Source organism: Eulemur rufifrons, chromosome 8, assembly GCF_041146395.1.
Source record: "Eulemur rufifrons isolate Redbay chromosome 8, OSU_ERuf_1, whole genome shotgun sequence".
NCBI classification, from domain to species: domain Eukaryota; kingdom Metazoa; phylum Chordata; class Mammalia; order Primates; family Lemuridae; genus Eulemur; species Eulemur rufifrons.
The window spans coordinates 53,805,966-53,831,449 of NC_090990.1; the positions used below are offsets into that span (position 1 = coordinate 53,805,966).

At 35.2% G+C, this 25,484-nt stretch overlaps 1 protein-coding gene and 1 non-coding gene across 13 annotated transcripts in view; both read left to right on the forward strand.

Annotated features, from left to right (window-relative positions):
* SRSF11 (serine and arginine rich splicing factor 11) overlaps window positions 1-18,543 on the forward strand; it is a 44,881-nt gene extending 26,338 nt beyond the window's left edge. For 5 of the 12 annotated variants that reach the window (XM_069480141.1, XM_069480129.1, XM_069480139.1 and 2 more), the window contains 9 exons: window positions 817-909; window positions 1,602-1,651; window positions 2,924-3,051; window positions 4,983-5,064; window positions 10,731-10,862; window positions 13,129-13,218; window positions 15,401-15,496; window positions 15,811-15,949; window positions 16,056-18,543. In XM_069480141.1, coding sequence (XP_069336242.1) covers window positions 817-909; window positions 1,602-1,651; window positions 2,924-3,051; window positions 4,983-5,064; window positions 10,731-10,862; window positions 13,129-13,218; window positions 15,401-15,496; window positions 15,811-15,949; window positions 16,056-16,250 — 1,005 coding nt within the window. In that variant the 3' untranslated portion in view covers window positions 16,251-18,543. Of the gene's footprint in view, window positions 1-816; window positions 910-1,601; window positions 1,652-2,923; window positions 3,052-4,982; window positions 5,065-10,730; window positions 10,863-13,128; window positions 13,219-13,439; window positions 13,473-15,379; window positions 15,497-15,810; window positions 15,950-16,052 lie in introns of all 12 variants that reach the window. The other 7 variants (XM_069480133.1, XM_069480132.1, XM_069480138.1 and 4 more) reach the window with 4 other exon arrangements.
* LOC138391067 (U6 spliceosomal RNA) lies at window positions 5,668-5,772 on the forward strand. Its single transcript, XR_011234708.1, has one exon. It is a non-coding gene; the product is annotated as a U6 spliceosomal RNA (small nuclear RNA).
* Window positions 18,544-25,484: the final 6,941 nt, after the last annotated feature.

Here is a 25,484-nt window from a genome sequence, read left to right on the forward strand (position 1 = left end):
TACAGATCAGGAGACTCCCCTTCCCCATCTATGCTAAGATTGAGACCTCTTTTGAAAGGGTGGATAGTGGAGAGGTTGTCTTAGGTGCCCTCAGAACTTGTTAGGAAACTACCTGAGGAGATGGCACTGAAGCTTACTGAGAGGTGAAGTCCACTGTGTAGAACATGTAGTGTTACGGGAGCAATCAGGAAGGGGACACAGGAACCAGGAAGAGAATCCCCTTAGTGTCCTTCCAGCACTCCTTTTTGACAAAGTCTAACATCATAGCAGCTATCAAAGGAGAAATGCTTCAGAACAGTCCTGCCTCTAGTATCACAAAGCAGCAGGGCAAAGAATAGTGGCTTTGGAGCTGAGAAGCAGTGAATATTTCTAAATGGCATGAGACTATATTGAAATATTTGGTATTTCACGTAATTAATGGCCAACATCTTGTTTTGGTAAGTTCTTCATGCTGTAACTAAAATTGTTTCCTATTTGATATCTGAATCCTGATTTTAGAGGGGAAAGGTTCTGTAATGAATGAAAAATGGGGCCATTGTATAGAGCAAGGATTGACAAACTAGCCCTTGGGCCAGACCCCTGTTTTTGTTAATACATTTTTATTGGAACACAACCATTTGTTTATGTATTGCGTATCACTGCTTTTGAGCTACAGTGGCAGTAGGTATATAGATTTGTGTGCAGTTCAGTAGTTGCAGCAGAGATCACGTAGCCTACAGACTTCAACTAGTTACCATGTTACCCTTTACAGAAAGTAAGTATTGACCCCTGGTATAAGGAATTGAAACAGTTTTAAACAAATTTGAAATTTCACAGATTGGCGCTGTTCCATTGGCTGCTTTGGGGGCTCCTACTCTTGATCCTGCCCTTGCTGCACTTGGGCTTCCAGGAGCAAACTTGAACTCTCAGGTACACTTATTACCCTTTTACTTTTGACCCCATTTTTATAGGAAATTTGTTTTATTAACTGTTAGTTTGCATTTCAAGAGCAGGAGTTAACAACTATGTTGTAGTAATAATTTTTCTTATGTAGACTTGTTAAAAGGAGATTTAAATGGTCACTGAATTAGTATAGCCCCTTGTCCACTAAAGAATTGCTTGTTTTATAATAGTTCAAAATCGAATAGGTTCACAGGCTGCCAACACATCATCAGTGTCATGGAGCCAGAGTAAATAGGTCTGAGTTTTATTTTATATGTTTCCTTAAAATGTTAAATATTTTCTCAGAAAGTCTTTAAATAAGATTATGTTCAGCTTCATAATCTTCAGGTAACTTGCTAAAGCTTCTCTATCCAATACTATAGCCACTAATGTGACCTATTTATTTTTAATTTTTTAGTGTAGCTACTAAAAAACTTAACGTGATAGATATGTAACTTGCATTGTATTTCTTTTGGTCAGCATTGTGTCTATGGCTTGATGCTTCTTACAGGTTTAACAGATTATCCCAGGATATTTTAACATACTGAGAAAATAGCAATCATTTATTGTTTTATGTATTCTCGATTATATATATATATAGTATATATATATATATATAGTATATATATATATATATAGTATATATACACACAAACACTGTTTTTTTGTTTGTTTTGCAGTCTCTTGCCGCAGATCAGTTGCTGAAGCTTATGAGTACTGTTGATCCCAAGTAAGGATTTTTTCTTTGTTTCCATTGGCAATATGTGTGAGTGTCTGCAACACAGTTATTTTTTTGATAGCTAACAAGAAAGTTATCTTTTCTCAAGATAAGCAATATATATTGTTTTCTAGAAAAAAGAGAAATCCAGAAGTAAGCCCATCTATAAAGGGTTTTGTTTTAGTGTAATTTGAGTCTTTCATAATAATTCTAGTGTCTTGTAGCAGGATGATAGCAAAAGAGCTAACAAGGGGAGAACTTAGTTTGAGTCCTGAAGATAAAAGGAGTAAGAGAGGCAAAGCTAAGGGGATCACTATCCCAGAGCAAAGAAGTAGTATGAGTTATGTGATTAGTTGCCATGTAATTAATAAGCCAGCATCATATTCTAGGTGCTTTTGATAAGTGCTCTTCATGCCCTAACTGAAATTGTTTCCTACTTCATATATGACAAATTCATGGAATTTTTTAAATTGGTAATCTCTTGGTACATTAAATTTGAACTTTTCCCCTTAACTTACTAATAGTGAACGTCACTATTAGTAAGTGGGAGAACATGGAGGGAGGACAGAATCATTTGACTTCAGTAGCTAGTGGCCTTATAGTTAAATTACCTTATAGTTAAAATCCAAGGATTATACCCCCCCACCCAGCTTATAAAATAAAATAACACCAGTACAATTGAAGCTCCCTGTATACTCTTTCTTGATTACATTTCCTACTCTCCCCATAAATAGCTACTGTACTAAACTTTGGTGTCTATAATTTTTTCTTACATGTGTAAACCCATAAGGGGCATCTTTAGCCTTTCTACTCAGGATTTCATGTGTAAGTTTGGTGGGCCATTGGCCTCTGCCTCAGTTTCTCCCCATCTACAAACTAAAAGGTAACATTCTTCCTCCAAAAAATTATTAATACTATGTTGTAGAAAGTTTTTAAATCATATGAAAGAAAGTTCAATTAAGTTTCTGGCATCAGCATATTCCCTTGTACTAGTGTTTCTGAAAATGTGTTTGTTTCTTTATGGAAAGTTAGTGGATGTTCTGCAAAATTAAATAGGTATTTCTCTTACTCCAGATACCTCTGAGTCATCAAAGTACAGATGCTCATTGTAAAAATTTAGAACAAGGCTATACTATATGTTGTTTACTGAAGTTATGGAACCCTCCCCCGCTTTTTGAAGGAGTATTTCACTAATATGATGTTATGAAATACCTATATATTGTATTTGAAATGCTGTTGTATATTTTTAAATATTTCAGATCTCAATTTTTGGTTCTGTTTCAGGTTGAATCATGTAGCTGCTGGTCTTGTTTCACCAAGTCTGAAGTCAGATACCTCTAGTAAAGAAATAGAGGAAGCTATGAAAAGAGTCCGAGAAGCACAGTCCCTAATTTCTGCTGCTATAGAACCAGGTAATAAATGTCTGTGCAGTTTTGTTGAATATTAAACCATATGCTTCTTGGCAAAAGTGATTATGGCGTAAGTGTGGACATATGTTGAATAATATACTAGTCATTTTTTAATTTTCTAATTCTGGTAAAATAAAAGATTATATAGTAGAGTGCCACCCAGACACACTTGAAACTATCTGGACATGCTTCTGATTGTCACTGGTACCAACTGCATCTAGTGTATAGAGGACCACCAGAATGTTCCTAGATATCTCCTAAAATGAACAGAATAAACAGCACAGGCTTCCACAACAGTGAGTGACCCAATCCAGAATATCAGTAGTGCCTAGGATTATCTAATACTCAGTGTGATATTTTGTTTTTTTAATCATTTGTTTGTCTCGGTTGGGATAGTCTAATTGTTAAGTTTTTTAATTGATGAGGAAAACCTAGTGAAAATGCTTTTTATGTCATTTGCTTAAAGAAAATCAGATGCCTTATTCTTTGTAGGTTGTCTTTTTGAGAGTAATGAATGGATAGCTCATTATCTGTCTGTATATATTTATGTCTATAGCCCTGGATTTTTTTTCCCCATTAAATAACATCTTATTAATTTTTTACTCTTATTTTTTAATAAATGGAAATGTATTAGGTACAGTGAACACTGTTCTGGTGATGGGCATACTAAAAGCCGTGACTTAAGCATTTATAAGGTACCCTTGTACAAAAACACTTGTACCCCCTTAATATTTTGAAATTTATAAATTTTTTAAATTTTTAAAAAAGACTGTTAAAGTATGTGCCAAACTAAAAAATAAAGAAGTAAATAAATGGAAATGTTTATAATATGCATAGTATTAGGAACACAATTTTATTTTAAAGTGTAATGTCTAAGTTGATAGCAAGTACTTTTTGTGTATTATATCATTTTATCAGTAAAATGTCAAATAATTAGCTGCAGTCACTGTATGATAAGCAAGCCAGTAGGAGCTCTTAGATACAAAGCTGGTTCTGTGTAACTCCAAAGCTAAGACACACCATGTGCTAGCTGTTGCTGTTTTCATTGAAAACTCATGACTGGAATAACTAAAAGTGGTTTATTTATGAATTGATTTTTTTTCCAAGATTTTGTGAATTTATTATTTATAACGGCATTCACAATAAATTGAATCCTATTAATGAAATGACTTAAATGTGAAACAGAGGAACTCAATCTCACTTTGATGATGGTCCATGTGTGAAAAATACAGTGGCTTTATTTCTCTCATTAGGTCCTAAGTTAAAGGAATTTACGTGTTATTTAAAAGCTAGGAAGTAAAACAGCTCAGTTCTAGATTTATTTCCTATACTTACATAACTGAAAATTGGTGGGTAAGAAGAGTGACAGGCTGGCTTGCTAAATTCTAATTGTGTCGCAGAAGTAAAATGAAAACAGTGAGTAAATCATGACTTTCTAGATTTGGGGACCAGATACTGAATCTGTTTATTAATCACTTTGACATCAATATACATAAGTGTGTTTATTTAGCAAATGAGCATAAAGTTAAGTGGTGGAGAAATAAGAGTTCACCTCCTCTGAACCTCGAGCATGTATATGTGCACACGTACACACTAAGGAACGTTTTGCTGGACCGAGAATTTAAAGTGTTTAACCCTTTTTCCTTTTTATAGATCGTTTTATGGAAAACACTTCACAGCTTCCTAAGTCTGGCAAGTGAGATAGTGAAAGGAACCTTATCTGAGAATTAAAAGTCTAATTTGGATCTACAAAAAGGCTGGATAATTTATAATTTGTATCATTTCATTAAGCTTCCACATTGTGATTATAAAATGGTTACTTACAACATTTAAGGATACATGTAAAAGCAGAAAATTAAATAATAACTTCTGAATGGGAATATTCCTATTTGTTGATTTCTAAATACAGGTGTTTTTTTAAATTTTAAATCTAGATAAGAAAGAAGAAAAAAGAAGGCATTCAAGATCAAGATCACGTTCTAGGCGGAGGAGGACTCCCTCGTCTTCTAGACACAGGTTAGATTGTTTTCTGTAGTCAGTTATACTTCAGACAAAGATAAGTTCTGTATGTCACACCTCTTAATTTGCTGTCTAACTCACTAGCTCCTGGTTAAAGTGTATTTTAGTAGCCACTGCTGTTAGAGTATGTAAATGAGTGTTCCCACATGTATAAAGGAAAGAAAGGTATGGAGTAGATAGATGATTCATACTTTAAAACCCACAAAAAATTCAGAGATGGTAGGAAAGCATTGAGACTTCAGTACCAGAATGAGTTACTATTATGGAAAGAACACTGGACTTGAAATTTTGATTTGATTTCTAAATATGACTTCTTCACTAGACTCCTGAGACTTTTAAATTATGAGGTTATGTACCTCAGATTATCTATCTATTGCATGAATATTCTCAAATGACGACTTGCTGTTATTTTTGAGATCATTCTTTTTATTACTGGATAAACTTACTGATATTGTCATTCTTTTGCTTGCCTGGAGTAAGATTAACTCAGCTTGTTCTCTTTTCTATGTGACATCTGTTTATGAATATATAAGGTTCTCTCTAGACCAGTGGTTCTCAAACTTACTGGTCATAGAACCATTTGACATGTGCAAAAATTATGTTTACTTCAGTTGCACGTATACTAAAGTTGGAATGAGACAGAGAAGATTAGCATGGTCCCTGTGCAAGGATGACTTGCAAATTTGTGAAGTGTTCCATACTGTGAAATACATATGTGTAAGAAGCCCAAAGAGCTTCTATTTATGTGGGTTATATCTGTCAGTGTTGACCATATTAAATATTAAAACTGTTGAAATAACCGTAATAAATCTATTCATGTTAACATAGCTTTGAAACAAACCTCTTTCAAAAAAAAAGTTGGGCCGGGCGCGGTGGCTCACGCCTGTAATCCTAGCACTCTGGGAGGCCGAGGCGGGTGGATAGCTGGAGATCAGGAGTTCAAAACCAGCCTGAGCAAGAGCGAGACCCTGTCTCTACTAAAAATAGAAAGAAATTATCTGGCCAACTAAAAATCTATATAGAAAAAATTAGCCGGGCATGGTGGCACGTGCCTGTAGTCCCAGCTACTCGGGAGGCTGAGGCAGTAGAATCGCTTAAGCCCAGGAGTTTGAGGTTGCTGTGAGCTAGGCTGATGCCACGGCACTCACTCTAGCCCAGGCAACAGAGTGAGACTGTGTCTCAAAAAAAAAAAAAAAAAAAAAAAAAAGTTGGTAGGAGGAGTGGCTTTGTTTTGCTTATTTGCAAATTTCCTTAATGTTTAGCTTAATAGAAAAAAACAGGATTCTGCATTTAACTTACTGCAATGTAGTTTCCTTAGTATATTTAGAAAATCTGACTTTATACAAACATGAAAAGGGAAAGGTAAATGTACAGTCATTTCAGGTAATTGTGATTAGTATTCTTTGATAAAATGCCAAAATTTGACAGGTGATAGTTTCTGAAAAGGTAGTTGCAATATGGAATCTGAAACCATAGTAATGAACTTTTTATATTCTGTTACTTTAAAATCTGTTGATCTTTCTTAGACTTTGAATGGATCTTTTTTTCCACGTGGGATTTTGTGAAAGTAAGCATTGGTGGTTTGAAAAAAATTGATTCGTTGCATTATGCAGTTTTCCAAATATTGATTTGTATTTGTTACACAATATCAAAAAATGATATGTAGTAATACCACCACCTCAGGTCTCATCAGAGAAACCAAAGTATTGAGATGCTGTCAAGTTCACAATAGTAGATTTGTGTTTTCCAAAATTTAATTTTCTCTTGAAAGGTTAGTTTTTATCCTTGGTAACAAATTTGTTTGTCTTGAAGTAATAGACTTCATTTATTTTTCCAAATACTGAAGTCTGAATAACCATAGATTGTTGGTTCTTGAAGGTGATATTTCATGAAAAGTCTACTAATTCAGCTTTATAACTCACTTACACAGATGTCTTCCTTTATTATTTAACCATTATACTTTAATGAGCATCAGGAGTGATTTATGCATACTTCCCATTTCATCACAGAATAGTACTCAAGGGACCAGATTTAATAAAAATTAACTTTTACTGCTTCATCAAAGACATCCTTATCCTTAGTAAAAGTGGCATTACTTTTTTCTTTAACTCCAAGTGCATACCTAAATACCAGTGAAAAATACAGTGAATATACTAGCACAGTTCAGTAGCCACTGCCTTGATTTGTGCTGAGGAGTTGCCAGCACTTTTACCTACCATTGCTTTTGTACCATTAGTGCAATTGTCAGCACAGTGAAAAGAGCAATAATATCTTAGTATTATTTTGAAAATAATTTTGACCTTATGGATCCCATGAAAGGTCTTAGAGCATTCAGAGTGTCACAAACCACAGTTTGGAAACGATTGCTCTGGGTTATCCATTACCAACTATTTCAGCCATTCTTCATTTTTCTTAATTTCTAAACTCTACCCTGGTTGGCCTAATTGCATTCTAGTTGTAGTCAAAACATTTTAAGGTTTTGACATTCGGAACTATGATACTCTAGTTGTACTCAGTTATTTCAGCTAGTCTCAGCTTCAGCTTACATATGTATCCCTCTACCACTTGACTTTCACACCTTATTTGCTGGTAGCCTTCACCCTTGGGTTCATCTCTTCTGAAACCTAGTTCCATCATTTGTCTGCCTTCTCTTAGCAACTTCTTTTACTCCTTAGTTTTTACCAAGGATTAGACAAAATTATTTCTCCTATTACTGGGATTCTTGAAAGAGCAGTGAAGTATACTTGAATTCTAGACTTTGTCACATCTCTCTTTTTTTTTCTTCTTTTAACCATAATCCCAGTCTCTTGTATGTCACATCTCTATTAAACACACATCATATCCAAATATCTAACAAACTATATTCTGCCTCAGAGATGGCCCTTCATCTTTACTTTCATGATCATCATCTTACTCTAGTATCATTGTCTTATTTTAAGTCATTTCTTGGGTTAATACACGGTTGTCCTACATGGTATGTCTGTTTTATTCCCTGTCACCCACCTTATCCCAGCCCGTCTCGTTCTTAGAGATATCTTTAAACCCAAATCTGGATCATGTCACAGCTCTATTGAATCTTGAGAAGCTCCCTATTGCTTCAATAAGGTGATAGATAAGAAGTAAGAATGGCATTCAGAGTTCTTTACTGTTCAGTCTGGTTTATCTTCCCATACATGTCATTGGCCACTCCAAAAGTACAGGACTACTTGCCCCAACATACCATTTTTATTATGTCTCCATGTTTTTGCTCATGATTCTTCCTGCCTAATGCTCTTTCCCACATCTTCATTTCTACCTGAGATGCTCCTTTTTCTTCAAGGTATAGCTCAAATTTTACTCTTAATTTGTAGTGTCGGTAATGCTTACAGTCTTCATCATACAGGACGCTGCTCTCATAGTTCAGTTTAATCTCTTCAGATGACCACAATTTATATGTTTCTCTTCTGAATTCTTAAGAAGGAGAGCTTATGTTTTTCTTTAATATACCAAATCTTACTAGGATTCTCAAATTTTAATAAGAATTACTATGACCAGTGAAAAATAGACGTGAAATACTTATTTCCCTGAACTCAGGCACTTATAATATATCATAAACAGATAATAATTATTGTGGATTGTTGTATCTTAAGCATCTTAGTATGTAAAATGACCATGACTTTCAGTAAGCTTTTTTACTGTTAGATGTTGTGCTACTCTCTATTTTGATGATTGTTAGAAGCTCACATAAGCTATTAATTGTAGTAAAAGTAACTCTACAGTACATTCCCCTTGAAAAACAACTATTTTAGAACCCTATGGTAAGTAGATTTATGTGGTTCTTCTGCCTATTAGATTTTTTAAACTTATACTATTAATCCCTTAATTTCGAAAGAAACCTGTAAGAATACTCTTGTGATTTGTTGTCTACATCTGTACTTTTTCTGTGTCCATTAAAGGTAGGAAAAATGTGTAACTTGTTCATTGAAAATTTTAACTTAAATTCTTCTTAAAGCCAGAATCCTCAGAAGATGAGCAATAATTATTCTAACAACATCAGTTTTTGTTTTCCAGAATGATTTAATCTCTTAAGAAAGTGATGATGCTGATATTTTATAGGCTCATTATTTCACTCGAAGTATATTATTAGTGCATTTTATTTTGTTTAAGTCAGGCACTATAGTAATTGCTCAAGAGTATAGTGATGGTTAGACAAATTTCCTGTGTCTTTGTGAACATACAGAAAGGTAGATAAGAATTAAGTGAAAATTTCTTAGGATATAGAGATGTTATTGCAAGAGATGTTTAATTAAGTAGTTTGAAATATAAAAATTTATTGAGTTCAATAAGGCACTACTGATGGGTTTTAAGGCAATTGTTTTAGAGAGTTAAGGCAACAGAAGCTGTATTAGCACATCATTAAGAGGAAAGAAGGGCATTAATATTTAATGTACAGTTTTCTATTGATATACGCAGGAGATTGGTTACAGGACCCCCTGTAACTGTATGCTGAAGTCCCTTGGAACTTATACGAAAAGTCAGCCCTTTGTATATGTAGGTTTTGAATACTGTTTTCAATCTGAATTTGGTTGAAAAATCCTCATATAAGTGGACTCTCACAGTTCAAGCCCATGGTGTTCAAGGATCAACTGTATATGCCTACACTAAGGCACTGAACTGGACTCTGTATAATCACATTTAATCTTTACAACCATCCTGTGTTAGAGCTCTTATTACTCTTCTTTGCTGAAGTATCAGGATCAAAGAGGTTAAATAATGCTCTAAGTTTCCTGGCATATAAATGAGAGTTAAGTATTAAAGACTAACCAAAGGATTGTAGCTTATTTTTAATTCTTAGAGGAAAATGAGTGTTTTAAGACAGGAAGGAGGATGTCAATATGTAAAGGTTAAATGTGCTTCTTAAGTCCTAGAAGAGAAAATAGAGATAGTGGGTCAGGGTAGGGCATGGATAGGAAACATTTCTTTCATGTGACATGAAAGAGACAGTCATGCAGAGATGGTGATATGTTGAGGGGAAAATGAGAGTAAAAGTAGCAGTTAGCACTGAGTCGTATGTATCTATATAAGGGTTCTACTGCACGGAGTTAGCTTCTTAAATTGTGAATTAAAGAAGTGGAATTTATTTCAGAGACAACAATGAGAAATCATAGATGGCAGCACACTAAGTGGTTTGTATTTATAAAATACAAATAATATCTGCTTTATGGGCTTACAAGGCCTATTAAAGTTAGTATATAGCCTAATTAAGTATTTGAGAAATGGTAAAGTTTAAGCTGTAATAGTGAGGAATCAAATAGAGGAAATACATGCCAAAATGTCATATAATTGTATAAGATGATGCAAATGAGTTGGATGTTTTTGTATTTTTCCTTCATTCTCTAGTAGAATTTTAACCTACTTAAGAGTTGTGGGTACGATGGGTATAGAAGGACTGGTCTGACATTGAGCAAAACATTAAAAGGCAAAGAATTCCAAGCCTTAAAAGGTATTACTGATTTCTAAGATATCAAAGGTATTTACTTTATGGACTAAATAATTAATGACAGCAGCTAGAAGGGAATTATCCCCACTTAATTGGTGGTGAATCCATATGTCTGATACTAAGCTAAATATTCACAGTCTTTTTACATGTATATGCACGTACTGGCTTCCTTTTATATTATTAGGCGGTCAAGAAGCAGATCGAGGAGGCGATCACATTCTAAGTCAAGGAGTAGGCGACGATCCAAAAGTCCAAGACGGAGAAGATCTCATTCCAGAGAGAGAGGTAGAAGGTCAAGGAGCACATCAAAAACCAGGTAGAAAAGACTCGTTAACATTGGGTGAGAACGTGAATTTTAGAGTTCCTAAGACCCCAAATACTGTGCTGCTACTAAATAAAGAGTTGGTTGGGTTTGGGGAGCAGAGAGAATAGTGCTAGACAGGGGAAGAAACTATTTAGAATTTGAGGGGACTGACTTTTTTTTTCTCATGCTTCCTTGCAAACTAGAACTTTAGCTTTATAGCTGAAGAACTTAGTTAAATTTCTTACCTATCCTACTACCTTTTTTCATTTCCTCCTTTCCGCTCGACCACTGCTAAGGATTTAGTGCTACCAGCCACTCCTCATGGTATGCCAGAGTTTAAGGCAAGACAGCCAAGCCTCATCTTTATAGGTCAGTGACTGGGAAACATTTAAAAAGGATTGCTATATACGCTGAACCATACTGGCGGTTCTCTGATCCTATGATTTGGGACCAGTAGGGAATTAAAGTGAGGATTTGTGAAAAAAGAAACATTTTATTTCCACTTAAACACATACTCAGTGACCAGTCTTTTCATATGGAGCCCAACCCTTTTAAATTAGTATGCCCCTGGTCATTTCTATTTGTCAGACATATATGTTTTCACAGTGCTTAATTTTTTTTATCAACTGTGCTTTGTCTTTTTCTAAAATAGGTATCTTAATTTTCTAGAAGCAGTCTTACATTTTGTATTGTTTTATCCATTCATATATTTAAGTCATGTAATTAAAATAAGTGCAGCTGGGGACCCAACAAAATTTATTCTTGGTAAGCATATAACTCAACTTATGGGAACAGAGGAGCTGGGGTGGCTTTACTGTCAGTGTTCAGGCCATAATAATGGCGGTTTTAGTCATTATGTGTTACACAGTGAATCATCTGTTAATTCAGTCAATCCAGCGTTGCTTAATGGAGCAGTTATGCAAAGAGGAATTAGGCATTCCTTCCTCTAAGGACTTTCTCATTACTGTGAGAGGAGTGGTGAATGTAGTTACAGGAGAAGGGCTGTTGTTAAATGATGATTGCCACTTGGTAACATTGGAAGAGGTTTAATTGATAAGTGACTCAGGTATTAACTTCTGATAAATTTCACTGGGGAGCATCGTTTCAGGTAGAGGGGAGAATGCTATTTCTTGAAACAGCAAGTATTTTCATATAGGTGGGCTACGAGGATATGAGATCAGAAGTATAAAGAGACAGATCATAGAAGGCTTTGTTGTTCACACTGTTTGCACTTGATCCAGGAGGCAACTGGAATTGGTTGAAAAATGATGAACAGGGAATTGGCATTTTCAGGTTTGTACACTGAAAGATTTCTGACAGTGCAGAATCAATTTATGGAAGGTATGACTAGGACCCATTAGACAGTTGTTGTAATCTAGGAATAAGATGATAAAGACTTTAATAAAGAGAGAGGATAAATGATGGAGCAGGATGACCAGAGAAGGGAAGGAATGAAATAGAAGACCATAGAATGGAAAGATTAGCTCAGAGCAATGAAAGGGATACTTTGATCCCTAAAATTATAGAATAGTTGAGATAGGGGTGTGTGTGTTTTTATGGGACTTCTCATTCAGCAAACTTACGTTGATCATCTACCCTTTGCTCAGGATCTCAGGGAGAATGGTGATCTTTGGGAAAAAAAATACCATGGGGAATAAAACTAAATTTACCAGAATTTATGAAAAGATTTTGAGTTGAGCTATGGCTGTAGTACCAGTCCATTTCAGTAGTATATTTTTCTAATAGCGCTGAATAGCCCAGAGTATGTAGTAACAGAAAAAGGTAGAAGCTTGAACTTGATCCATAATAAAGGTTAACATGGGATGTGTGCTTTGGAAGAATATTGATGGTATTGATGGGTGATTTTAATAGTGCATTATGGATTTTGACCTTAATAGGAGAGATGGTTTGGGAAAGTGGTAGTTAGCTGAGAGAAAAAGGAGTGTTGAAGAGCTTAGAGACAATTATTAAACCTATTGGTGTTTACCACCAAACATACCAAGAAACTGGCCAACATCCTAATATTTTTCTCATCTCATAGTGTACACTGTTGGAGAGAAATTTTACGTGACATACCAGGAAAATGGGATTTTTGAAGGAGTTATGTACCGCAAATATGACAAATGAGCTATTATTTCTAAAACAGTTGTCAGAATAACATCCGTGCTTTGAGGAATGGGATTAGACCTGATTATACTTTCATTTTTATTTGTAACACTATGTAAATTGGCACTAGCTGAGTCTTCTAATGCTTTCATAAATTATGTTCGTTTGTTAGAGATAAAAAGAAAGAAGACAAAGAAAAGAAACGTTCCAAAACACCACCAAAAAGTTATAGCACAGCCAGACGTTCTAGAAGTGCAAGCAGGTAAGATGACATCATGAATTCTTGGCATTTTAACTTTGCTTATAAGATTATCAGTAGGCTGTTGTGAACATGTGAACATGAAATGTTTTCCAGAACATAGATAAATACTTCAGTGTTGATAAAAGTTAAGCTTTGCCATTATTGAAAGCTTTTGAAAAGACAACTTGTGAAGAGTGAGCTGAAGTTTCTCTTTCTTGTTATTTAAATATTTTATGGTGTAGAGTATATTTGATACAACACAGAACTCAACAAAGGTTCAGTTTTTCTATCTTAACAATTTTAACAGCTAAAGCATACTGAATTGTTCCATTAAATTAGTTATACTATATTTATCATATCTACATGTTAATACTCAAGAATTTTTCTTTCCCTTATAGTGGTTCATTGATAAATTAATGGGAGGCAATGCAAGTTCTGAGTGTCATTCTTGGACTAATTCTGTCTCTAAACTGTTACAGTGCAAATTAAAATGCTGCAAACTTTACTCCTTAGAAAATATATTTTTCATACTTTGAAATTCCTATGATACTATTAAGGGCTAGCCATAATTAATTCCATTTTCTTCAGATCTCATGTACACATTACGTTGCAGTGTTTGTTTATTAATCTACATTACTTAAATTTGCTAGGAGGCTCATGCTATATGAAAAAATGGATGAAAGACCTAAATTTAAGAGGTAAAACTATAAAACTTTTAGAAGAAAACAGAAGTAAATCTTTATGACCTTGTATTTGGCGGTGGTTTCCTAAATATAACACCAAAAGCGCAAGCAACAGAAGAAAAAAGATAAATTGGAAATCACCAAAATTAAAAACTTTTATATATCAAAGGATACTATCAAGAAAGTAAAAACCTAGAGTGCTAGAAAATATTTGCAAATTATATATCTGATAAGAGACTTAATGTCTACACTATATAGAGAACTCTAACAACTCAGTAATAGAAAGTCAACAACCCAATTAAAAAATGGCAAAGAATCTATAGGCATTTCTCCAAGGAAGATATGCAGATGTTCAATAAGTACATGAAATGATGTTCTGCTTTATTAGTCACCAAGGAAATCCAAATCAAAGCCACAGTGAGATATCACTTCACACCCACTAGGGTGGTTATAATCAAAAAGACAGATGAAAAGTATTGGTGAGGTGGAAGAGAAATTAGAACCCTATGCATGGCTGCTGCTTTGGAAAACAGTCTGGCAATTCCTAAGAATGTTAAATGTAGAGGTTTTTGACCCAGTAGTTTTACTCTTGGGGATATACCCAAGAAAATCAAAAACATGTCCACATAGAAACTTGTACCTCAATAGCCAAAAGGCAGTGCTAATGTTCACTACATGCTGCAGCTTGGATGAGCCTTGAAAACAATTCACAAAAGGCCACATACTGTGTGATTCCATTTATGTGAACTTTCCTGAATAGGCAAATCCATAAAGATAAAAAGTAGATTACTGGATTACCAGGAGGGCAGGAAGAAGTAGAGGGGTATGGGGTTTCTTTTTGAGGGGTGATGAAAATGTTCAAGTTTTATTTTTTCATTGTTTTGTTTATAGCTAAATCATATAATGGCTATCTTGCCAGTCTGACAACTTTGGAGAATTTTTTTGTAGTCACAATAAAAAGCAGGGGAAAACTGTGTATCTCAATAATTGCTGAAAGCAGGGTTTGTCGGTGGAGGGAGGGGGATTTTGATAGGAACTCAGTCTGATTTCTGCCTTTCTACTAACTGGTTCTGAATTTCATCTAATGATTTGAAAGTTAATTTTTGGATTTTATTAGTGGCTGCCTTCTGTATCACAACATTATTGGATGATCCCGTACCTGTTCTGAACAATGAATGTTTGAATCTAAAACTAATTTTTTTCAGTAATAGTTTACTTCAGATTTCAGTCTTTTCTCAAGCTTTAATATTTCTACATCTTGTGTCAGAATGTCTTTAAAAAGAATTGCTGGAAATTAGGGAATTTCTTCAGGGCAATAAAGGAAAGGTACATGGTTTGCAGATGTTTATTATCCATTTAATTGTTTAGCCAAAAATGGTACTGTGAAGCAGGTCTTTCATTATTAGAATCATATTGTAGGAGTTCCTAGTGAAGCTCCAGCCTAGACACATCTGTGATATGTCTGTATCTTTTAGATCATACTGTATTTTAAAGCCTAGTTTTCACATTTGTGATTCTAGAGAGAGACGGCGACGAAGAAGCAGGAGTGGAACAAGATCTCCTAAAAAGCCTCGGTCTCCTAAAAGAAAATTGTCTCGCTCACCATCCCCTAGGAGGTAAGAATTTTAATCATTTAGATCTATCCTTTATATTTTTCAGAGGTTGTCAGTTTTAAAACTGTCCTGTGAAAGTTCTTAAGAATGTTTTGATATATTCTCTTTAAGCCTTGAGACTTAAACACTTTAGGATTGGGCATCATAGACCTGTAACCAACCTATGGTCTTCTGGCCTACGTTAACCTGTACACAGTTGTACCTTTATTGTCCAGGATTTTGTGTCTTCACTGTCCTATTTATATCTTGTGAACTTGGGTCAGGCTCATCATCTAAGCAAGTTAAACTTGTTGCTACACATCTTAATGTCATTCTAGACATAAAAAGGAGAAGAAGAAAGATAAAGACAAAGAAAGAAGTAGAGATGAAAGAGAACGATCAACAAGCAAGAAGAAGAGGAGTAAAGATAAGGAAAAGGACCGGGAAAGAAAATCAGAGAGTGATAAAGATGTAAAAGTATGTTTACAAACCAACTTATTTTGGTATTTTGGATGATGTTGACTTTTAAGAAGTGATTTTTCTTTGAAGACATTTACTTTTATTATTTTCCTTGGCAAAGCAGGTTACACGGGATTACGATGAAGAGGAACAGGGGTATGACAGTGAGAAAGAGAAAAAAGAAGAGAAGAAACCAATAGAAGCAGGTTCCCCTAAAATAAAGGAATGTTCTGTGGAAAAGGGAACTGGTGATTCACTAAGAGAATCCAAAGTGAATGGGGATGATCATCATGAAGAAGACATGGATATGAGTGACTGAATATTGCCTCTGTGGGAACCCAACTGTGTTATACATGCATCAGTGTCATTCCTTTGTGTGATTTATTAATGCTGTATTTGTTCATCTCAAACTTAGATGTATACAGCTCTGAGTTATAAATGGTTATAAAGCTCCTGATATTGACATTAGTTATTTACATCAAAAAGCTTTTAGGAAATGGTACAGGGGTAACCAGTTCTTGTCACAGTGAAATCTGATTGAGTAACCAAGCAGTTTTACTATTCTGGTACTGCTTCTTAACAAAAATGAAAAGCTGCATGCATCTACAGCAGGCATGGATTGTTTATGTTGTATGATCTCCTTTATTAAGTAAGTTCACTTATAGTATTTCTAGAATCTGATTCATTGCCGTAATAGAGCCACGTAGGGAATGCACTGATTGCATGTTATTGTGGCAAGAATATCCTAAATGTCATTAAAATCCTCCAACATGATGGATCTACTTACGGTCTTGTTTGTTGACATGACAAATTAACATTCTTATATTTACATCTGGAAATGAGCATTTGAAATAGATAATCCTTTAAGCCTTGTGGCTAAATTTTTGTGGCTTTTGTTTAACTTTGAAAGGTTATATATGCACTAACCTTTTTTGATGGCTAATTAGGCTTTAATTACAGAAACAAGATTTCAAATAAAACTGTCTTTGGCAGTGAGTAAATAGCATATTTTGAAGTAGAGTTGTATACTTTTTCATAAGGTGTTTGGGAATTTTTTTTCCTGAAATAATAATTTATTCCACATTTACATCAGTGAAAGCTATCTGCCTATCCTGAGTCCATCGGTTAAAAAAAAAAAAAAAGTTATCTCTTGTCCTGATTTTCAATTTTCCTTCCTTTCATTAATTTGTTTTAAGCTCAGTGTTGGAAAAAGGGGGTAGTGCATTTTAAATTGACCTTCATATGCTTTTAAAATAAGACAAATCTACTTGATAATGTACGTTTTATTTGATCTCAAATTGTATAAAACCAATAAATTTGTGTTACTATTACTGCAGTAGTAATCTTATGCACACAGTGATTTCATGTTATATGCAAAGTAGTTAGGCAACTGTTTTCTTAGTTAAAGAGTTTCAGGCTTCACTTTTGTTAAGTAAAAACAAAAGTAGGCTACAGTCTGTGCCATGTTGATGTACAGTTTCTGAAATTGTTTTACAAGACTTTGATAATAAAACCCTTAAACTTATGTTCATGTTCCTGTAAAACTGTATTTGTATTTATTTACGCTATTGAATGTATGACATTTACCTCATTCATTTTACAAGTGAAGCCCTTTCCCTTTCTATCCACATGTTTAAATATAGTACATAAATTCCATCACTGTAGTGATAGTTGCCATCATAACTGTCAAAAATGATTTAATTTCTATCTAAAGTAGTCATTTTTCTTAGCTTAGTATACTTTTATTATAGTGTGGGTTTGGGAATGGGATTGAATAAAGCAATGAACTTTAGGGTAAACAAATGATCCCAACTATATCTAGTAAATTTATATTTTCAGTGAAATATAAATATTTGCCTTTTCTGGAGTAGTATAGAAGCTGTCAATTATATGTATCTACTGTACAATAGTAAATAGTATATTCATTTATGAAATGAGTAGTGCCGGGATGGCTGGAATTAAGGGAAAGTGAAACTTGGGATTGTAGCTTTTATCCAAGTTTTGAGTATAAATTGGGTTTTTTTTTAACTGTTCTAAAATTGAAATGCCATATAGAAAAGCAGCATTGTTTTTACAGTTTGTAGTAAGTAACTTTTTAAAGATTTTATCAAAAGGAATTTTGTCTATGAGTATAAGAAGTTCTAGTAATGGACCTAATAATCACTGCATTTTTAAAAACAAAGTTGAACACAAATGACATTTGTGTAAACTTTTTTTAGTAAAGGTTGAACCATGTGACACAACCATTTTTGTAAGTCAGAAACAACTAAAATATTGGAAGTTTCACGTGGTAAAACCTAATATTATTCACAGTCTATTCCCTCACTTGTAATCTCTGAATACAAATATGCTAACTTTTCTAAAAGGATTAATTTTTTGTTTTTTTAAAGTAGTGCCACTGACTTAAGATGCTGCAGTGAAGATTATCCATTCTTAGGATATTTATTTTCAGCAAATTTTTTCTGCACAAAGGTAGTGTTGCACTGGGACACAGGCCTTTTAACAGATAAGATAACCAGTTGAAATCAAGTGAACACTGCCTCCACACTGAGTTTTGTTCTGTATTTGGTAGTAAAAATTATTTAAAAATAAAAGTGGTTTTGTTAGAAAAATGTTTGTCCTTATTTATTTGCCTAAATTCTTTAGAAGGGGATGAGTGGCGGTGGCTATGTAATGAGCCTTTTCAGATGGAAAGATTAAGAGTCTAGTCATGAGTTTGAGGTGTTATTTAGTAGAGTTGGGGAGAGCTGTGTTTCTTGCCTTCAGTTTCCTATCTGTAAAGTGGAAGTGATAAGCTACCTTGCAAAATACAGGCATACCTCAGAGGTTTTTCAGGTTTGGTGCCAGACCACTGCAATAAAGCAAGTCAGAAATTTTTTGGTTTTCCAGTGCATAGAAAAGTTGTTTACCCTATATGTACTCCATTAAGTGTGCAACAGCATTATGTCTAAAACAATATACATGCCTTAATTTAAAAGTATTGCTAAGAAATGATAACAATCATCTGAGCCTTTAGAAAGTTTTTTGCTGTCCTTTTGCTGACAGGATCTTTCCAAGATGTTGGTGCCTGCTGAATGATCAGGGTATGGTTACTGAAGGTTGGAGTAGCTGTAGCAGTTTAAGACAACAATGAAGTTTGACTCATATTTCATGAAAGATTTTTCTGTAGCATACAATGCTGTTTGATAGCATTATACCCACAGTAGAACTTTCAAAATTGGAGTCAATCTTCTGAAAACCTGCTGCTGCTTTATCAACTGAGTTTGTCATATTCTAATTCCTTTGTTATTTCAACAATGTTCACAGCATCTTCACCAGGAGTAGATTCCATCTCAAGAAACCATTTGCTCATCCATAAGAAACAACTCCTTATTTATTGAAGTTTTATGAGACTGCAGCAATTCAGTCACATCTTCAGGCTCCACTTGTAATTCTAGTTCTCTTGCTCTTTCTACCACATCTGCAGTGACTTCCTCCACTTGAAGTTGTGACCCCTCAAAGTGATCTGTGAAGGTTAGAATCAACATTTTCCAAATTTCTGATACTATCGATATTTTGATCTCCTATGGATCATGACTTCTTAATGACATCTAGAATAGTGAATCCTTTCCAGAAGGTTTCAATTGACTTTGCCTAGATCCATGAGAATAATCACTTATCTATGGGCAGCTATAACCTTAGGAAATGTATTTCTTAAATAAGAAGACTTGAAAGTCAAAATTAGTCTTTGATCCATGCAGAATGGATTGTGTGTTCGTAGGCATGAAAACTACTCTTGTACATCTTCATGAGCCCTCTTGGGTAACCAGGTGTGTGGTCAGTGAGCAGTAGTATTTTGAGAGGAATCTCTGTTTCTGAGCAGCAGGTCTTAACAGTGGCCTTAAAATAGTCAGTAAACCGTGCTGTACAGATGTGCCATCATTCAGGCTTTGTTCCATTTATAGAGCACAGAGTAGATTTAGCCTAATTCTTAAGGGCCCTAGAATTTTTGGGTAACTGAGCATTGGCTTCAACTTAAAAGTAAAAGTCACCAGCTGCATTAGCACCTAACAAGAAAGTCAGACTGAGCTTTGAAGCTGTGAAGCCAGGCATTGACTTCTCTCTAGCTATCAACGTCCTAGATGACATCTTCCAATAAAACCTGTTTCATCTACATTGAAAATCTGTTGTTTAATGTAGCCATCTTCATCAATGATCTTACCTATTAGGCTATTAAGTATGAAATATCTGATTTCCTTAAGTACTAAGTTTGACAGTTGATATCTCTGACATTTCACTTTGACACTTCTTGTTTTACTATTGTGAAGGTACATCCTCATTCTTTCAATTGCATGGTCTGGCTTGTGGTTATCTTTCAAAGTTTTTTTAAGAGCAATTTTTGTAAAACCATGGATAAGTCAAAAATCTGTGTCATTATCAAATACGGGTTCCATTGCGGAACCAACGCAGCACAGACAGCTTGAAATATTAATGGAGTGTTTGGGAAGGATGTGGTTAATGAATGCACAGTAGGTGGATGGTTTGAGAAGTTCCGCTCTGGTGATTTTAACCTTGAAACTGAGCCATGTGGGTAACATGAGACCAAGGTGGATAATGATGAGCTGAAAGCTGTAGTGGAAGCAAATCTATCTCAACCTATTCATGAATTAGCAGCAAGGTTTGACGTTACTATTCCAACAATATTGGACCATTTGAAACAAAGGGCAAAGTAAAGAACCTGAATAGATGGGTTCCGCATCAATTAAACAAGCATCAGAAGAGAAATTGACTTGAAGCTTGCCTTTCTTTGTTGTCCTGACATAAAGGCGAACCACTTTGTACGTGCGATGAAAAATGGATTCTTTTCAATAATTGCAAGCGTTTGGCACAATGGTTGGATAAAGATGAAGTGCCAAAACACAGTCCAAAACCAAATATGCATTAAAATAAGTTAATGGTGTCTGTTTCGTGGTCCAACGCTGGTATTATCCACTACAGCTTCATGAAACCTGGTCAATCGATTACAGCAGATGTCTGCTGCAACCAACTGGACAAAATGATGAGGATGCTTGCGATTAAGCAACTGAGATTGGTCAATAGAGATAGCCAATCCTCTTGCAAGACAATGCTCTACCACATGTCCCACAAACAACACTGTTCAAACTACAGAACCTGGACTTGGAAACTCTCTGTCATCCACCATGTTCACCAGACCTTGCACTAACTGACCACTTCTTGCAAGGCAAAGTATTCAATTCTCAACAAGCTGTGGAAAACACCTTTGGCAATTTCATCGCCACTCTCTCTCCAGACTTCTTTGCTGCTGGCATAAACAAGCTACCATTAAGTTGGCAAAACTGTGTCAATAGTTTAGGCGCATACTTTGATTAATTGTACTGCTTCTTGTTTGAGATATAATAAACTACACTTCTGAGTCAAGATCAGACATTTCATATTTAATGACCTAAAAGCTCTGGATAACTTGCTGCAGCTTCTACATCAGCACTTGCTGCTTCACCTTGTACTTTTAGGTTATGGAGATGAGTTCTTTCCTTAAACTTTATGAACCAACATCTGCTAGCTTCCATCTTTTCTTCAGCTTCCTCACTTCTCTCAGCCTTCATAGAATTGAAGAGAGGGCCTTCCTCTGGTTTAGGTTTTGGCTTAAGGGAATGTTGTGGCTGGTATATTCTATCGAGACCACTAAAAGTTCATATCAGCAGTAAGGCTGTTTTGCTTTCTTATCATTCAAGTGTTCACTGGATTAGCATTTTTAATTTCCTTCAAGAAACTTTTCATTTGCCTTCACAACTTGACTAATTTTGTGGCTCAAGAGGCCTAGCTTTTGGCCTATCTTGGCTTTCTACATGCCTTCCTCACTAAGCTTAATCATTTCCAGCTTTTGATTTAAAGTGAGAGACCAGCAACTCCTCCTTCGCTTGAACTCTTAGAGGCCATTGTAGGGTTATTAACTGACATAATTTCAATATTGTAGTGTTTCAGGGAATAGGGAGACCCTAGGACATAGAGAGAGAGGAGGGGAATGACCTGTGGGTAGAGCAGTCAGAACGCAACATTTATCAATTAAGTTCATGTTGGCCCAAAACATTTCCAATATTAACATCAAAGACCACTGATCACAGTCCTCATAGCATAATAGTGTAGAAGTGTGAAATCCTGCAAGAATTACCAAAATGTGACACAGAGACACAAAGTGAACACATACTGTTGGAGAAATGGAGCCAATAGACTTGTTTGGCACAGAGTTGCCACAAACCTTCAATTTGTAAAAAAATATTATATGGGAAATGCAATTAATTGAGGTATGCCGGCAGTTTTTTTTTTTTGTTTGTTTGTTTTTTTAAATGTAGCCCTGTGTGCTTGGGTCAGTAAATGGTAGCTGCTATTTGATTATGGGGCTTTAAAAACTATGTCATTAATAATTTAGGTAGGGAGTAATGTTAAAGCAAAAGCATAAAATAAATTGCACATATATTATTGAAAAGGTTATGTTGCCCTTTACATTTTTTTGAAGATAGTTTTAAATTTACTGGTAGTAATTCTATTGATACATATATATGGAAGGAAGAAAAAAATGTAAATAGGCACTTGGAAGAGAAAAAAAATGGGCTTCTACTAGAACAGTAAAAATTAGTTTTACTTTAATCTTGGTGCTGCATCTTACAACTGAGTCAGGTTCTAGTATTATCACTCGAAACACCATTTTTGTAGCCAGCAAAACTATCATTTTTAGTTGGGCTCTAGTTGAAGGGTTTAGGGTCCAGGCTGTTTGCAGATTGATAGATACATACCTATAAACTGGAATTGAGATTTCTGTTCCTCAGTCTGTCTCAAAACTAGCTATGCATTTCACCCCTGTACTGCTTAAACTATTTTTCTAATCAAGTACATGTAGTTTTGTTTGACTTAAATATGGAAGTAACAGAATTGCTACTGGTACTTTTGTTTTAAAAGTGTCCAGAGTATGTCTATTAGTAAGACTTTATTAGCAGAAGTAGTAATTATACTTTTCTAAATGTTTCCTGATAGTAATTCTGGACTTGTAGATTTATGAAAGCTTTACTATTTTATTTTTGTTCCTATTTTCCTTTTTCTATTTAAGCATGCGTGAAATTCATTTAGACATCCTTAGCAAAATAATTTACATGAAGAACACGATAATTCTTTTACTAGTGGGAATATTCGTAGGATTATACTTAACGTATATTATGGCAAATATTTAGCAATCTAAGACAATTCACAGAGTAAGGGTCCGAAATAACTAATATTTTTAAATGACCAATAATATAATGTCCTTACAAAAATAATAGACGTGACACATCCACATCCTTTTCAAAATCGTCTCACTTTATTGAAGGTTATTTTTATAATACACTGTGACTAAAATTAGTGTCATGATGTCTTTTTCTAAAATAACTAGTTAGCTAAAGTATGGTTTGTGCATGAAAAATTGAAGGTATAGGGTCACAAATTAAACAATAGAATGTTTCAAATAATGTTTAATACTATTCAGCTATCCCAAAATGTAATTTTAAAGAATTTTTCTTCCTAACATTGCAGGTATAAATAGGTTGAGCTTTCTGCGGATATACTAAATGTACTTTTAACAATATATTAAAAGTAAAAACTGCCCTTTTTTGTTCACTAAGTTGACAAAGTTAAAATTTGTTAACTTAAATGCCAAGTTTTCATAGACAAGCATCAGGTAGATTAGGAATGTTTTTATCTTTCCACAAAATTAATATAGCAGTCAGGATTTAATCAGAGAAGGAGAATCACTGGAAGAGAGAATTAACAGGGATTTGACCTTAACTGTAGGAGCTGGTTAAGCAGTCTTTATAAGGCGTGGTCTTTACCTGTGATGCAGGAGGTTGAAGTCCATAGGCAGTTGGGAGGGAAAGATGGATGACTGGGGAGGAGGGCTGGCAGTAAGAATAAGCTGGAACCAACCACAAGCACAAGCTGGGAACCACAAGCACAAGCTGAAACCCACAAAAATGGACTGAAGCACTGGTCTGGTCTTGATGCTTCTGAACTTCGTGGCATGGGTGTCTCACAGAAGCCAGGATGCTGCTTCATGGAGCTAGACATACACACCTGGACCAAAAGTATGAGAAGTTGGAGGATCCAGGGGAAGGTGGAGCAATTTTAGGCCCAGCTGCTACCTCATCCCAAAGGGGCAATAGATAAGCTACAGAATTTGTTTCACTTCTACTCCCCAAAACTCCTGTACCACCCATATTCATTACAGTCATGTGCTGCATAATGATGTTTTGGTCAATGACAGACCACATATATGATGGTGGTCCTCTAAGATTATAATGGAGCTGAAAAGTTCCTATTGCTAGTGACATTGCAGCTGTTACATCATAGCCCATCGTACTGCTCACGTGTGTGGTGATGCTGGAGTAAACAAGCCTACTGTGCTGCCAGTTGTATGAAAGTATAGAACATACAATTAACCATACATAGTTCTTGATAATAAATATGTTACTGGTTCATGTATATACTATACTTTTTATTGTTGGAGTGCACTCCTTCTACTTATTAAAACAAAAAAAAAGCTGAAAAACAAGCACAGGCAGGTCCTACAGCAGGTATTCCAGAGGCGGCTTTGTTATGACAGCTCCATGCCTGTCCTTGTCCCTGAAGACCTTACAGTGGGACAAGATGCGGAGGTGGAAGACAGTGATATTGATGATCTCCGACCCTTTGTAAGACTAGACTAATGTGTGTGTGTGTGTGTGTGTCTTAGTTTTTAACAAAAAAAGTTCAAAAAAAAAAAAAGCCTACAAAGATCAAAAGAAAGAATATGTATGTACAATGTGTTTGTCTTTTAAGCTAAGTGTTATTACAAGTGTCAACAGTTTTAAAATATTTTAATTGTTTTAGAGACAGGGTCTTACTCTGTCACCCATGCTGGAATGCAGTGGCTGGATCATTGCTCACTGTAACTTCAAATGTCCTGGGCTCAAGCGATCCTCCTGCCTCAGCCTCCCAAGTAGCTGGGACTACAAGTGCACATCCAGCTAATTAAGATTTTTTTTTTTTTTTTTTTTTTTTGTAGAGATGGGGGGGTCTCATTATTTTGCTCAGGCTGATCTTGAACTCCTGGCCTCAAGTGATATTCCCATCTTGGCTTCCCAAAGTGCTGGGATTACAGGCATGAGCCACCATGCCCAACTAAAAGTTTATAAAGTAAAAAGTTATAGTAAGCTAAGGTTAATTTATTATTGACAAAAGGAAAATTTTTTCTAAAAATTTAGTGTGGCCTAAGTGTACAGTGTTTATAAAATCTACAGTAATGTACAGTAATATTCTAGGCCTTCACATTCATTCACTACTCATTCACTAGAGTAGTGCAGGCCCCAACCGGGTCCGTGGCCTGTTAGGAACCAGGCCGCACAGTAGGAGGTGAGTTGTGGGCAAGCGAGATGAACTTCATCTGTATATACAGCCACTCCCCATCACTCATATAACCGCATAAGCTCCGCCTCCTGTCAGATCCTGTTAAGATTCTCATAGGAGCACGAACCCTATCGTAAACTGTGCG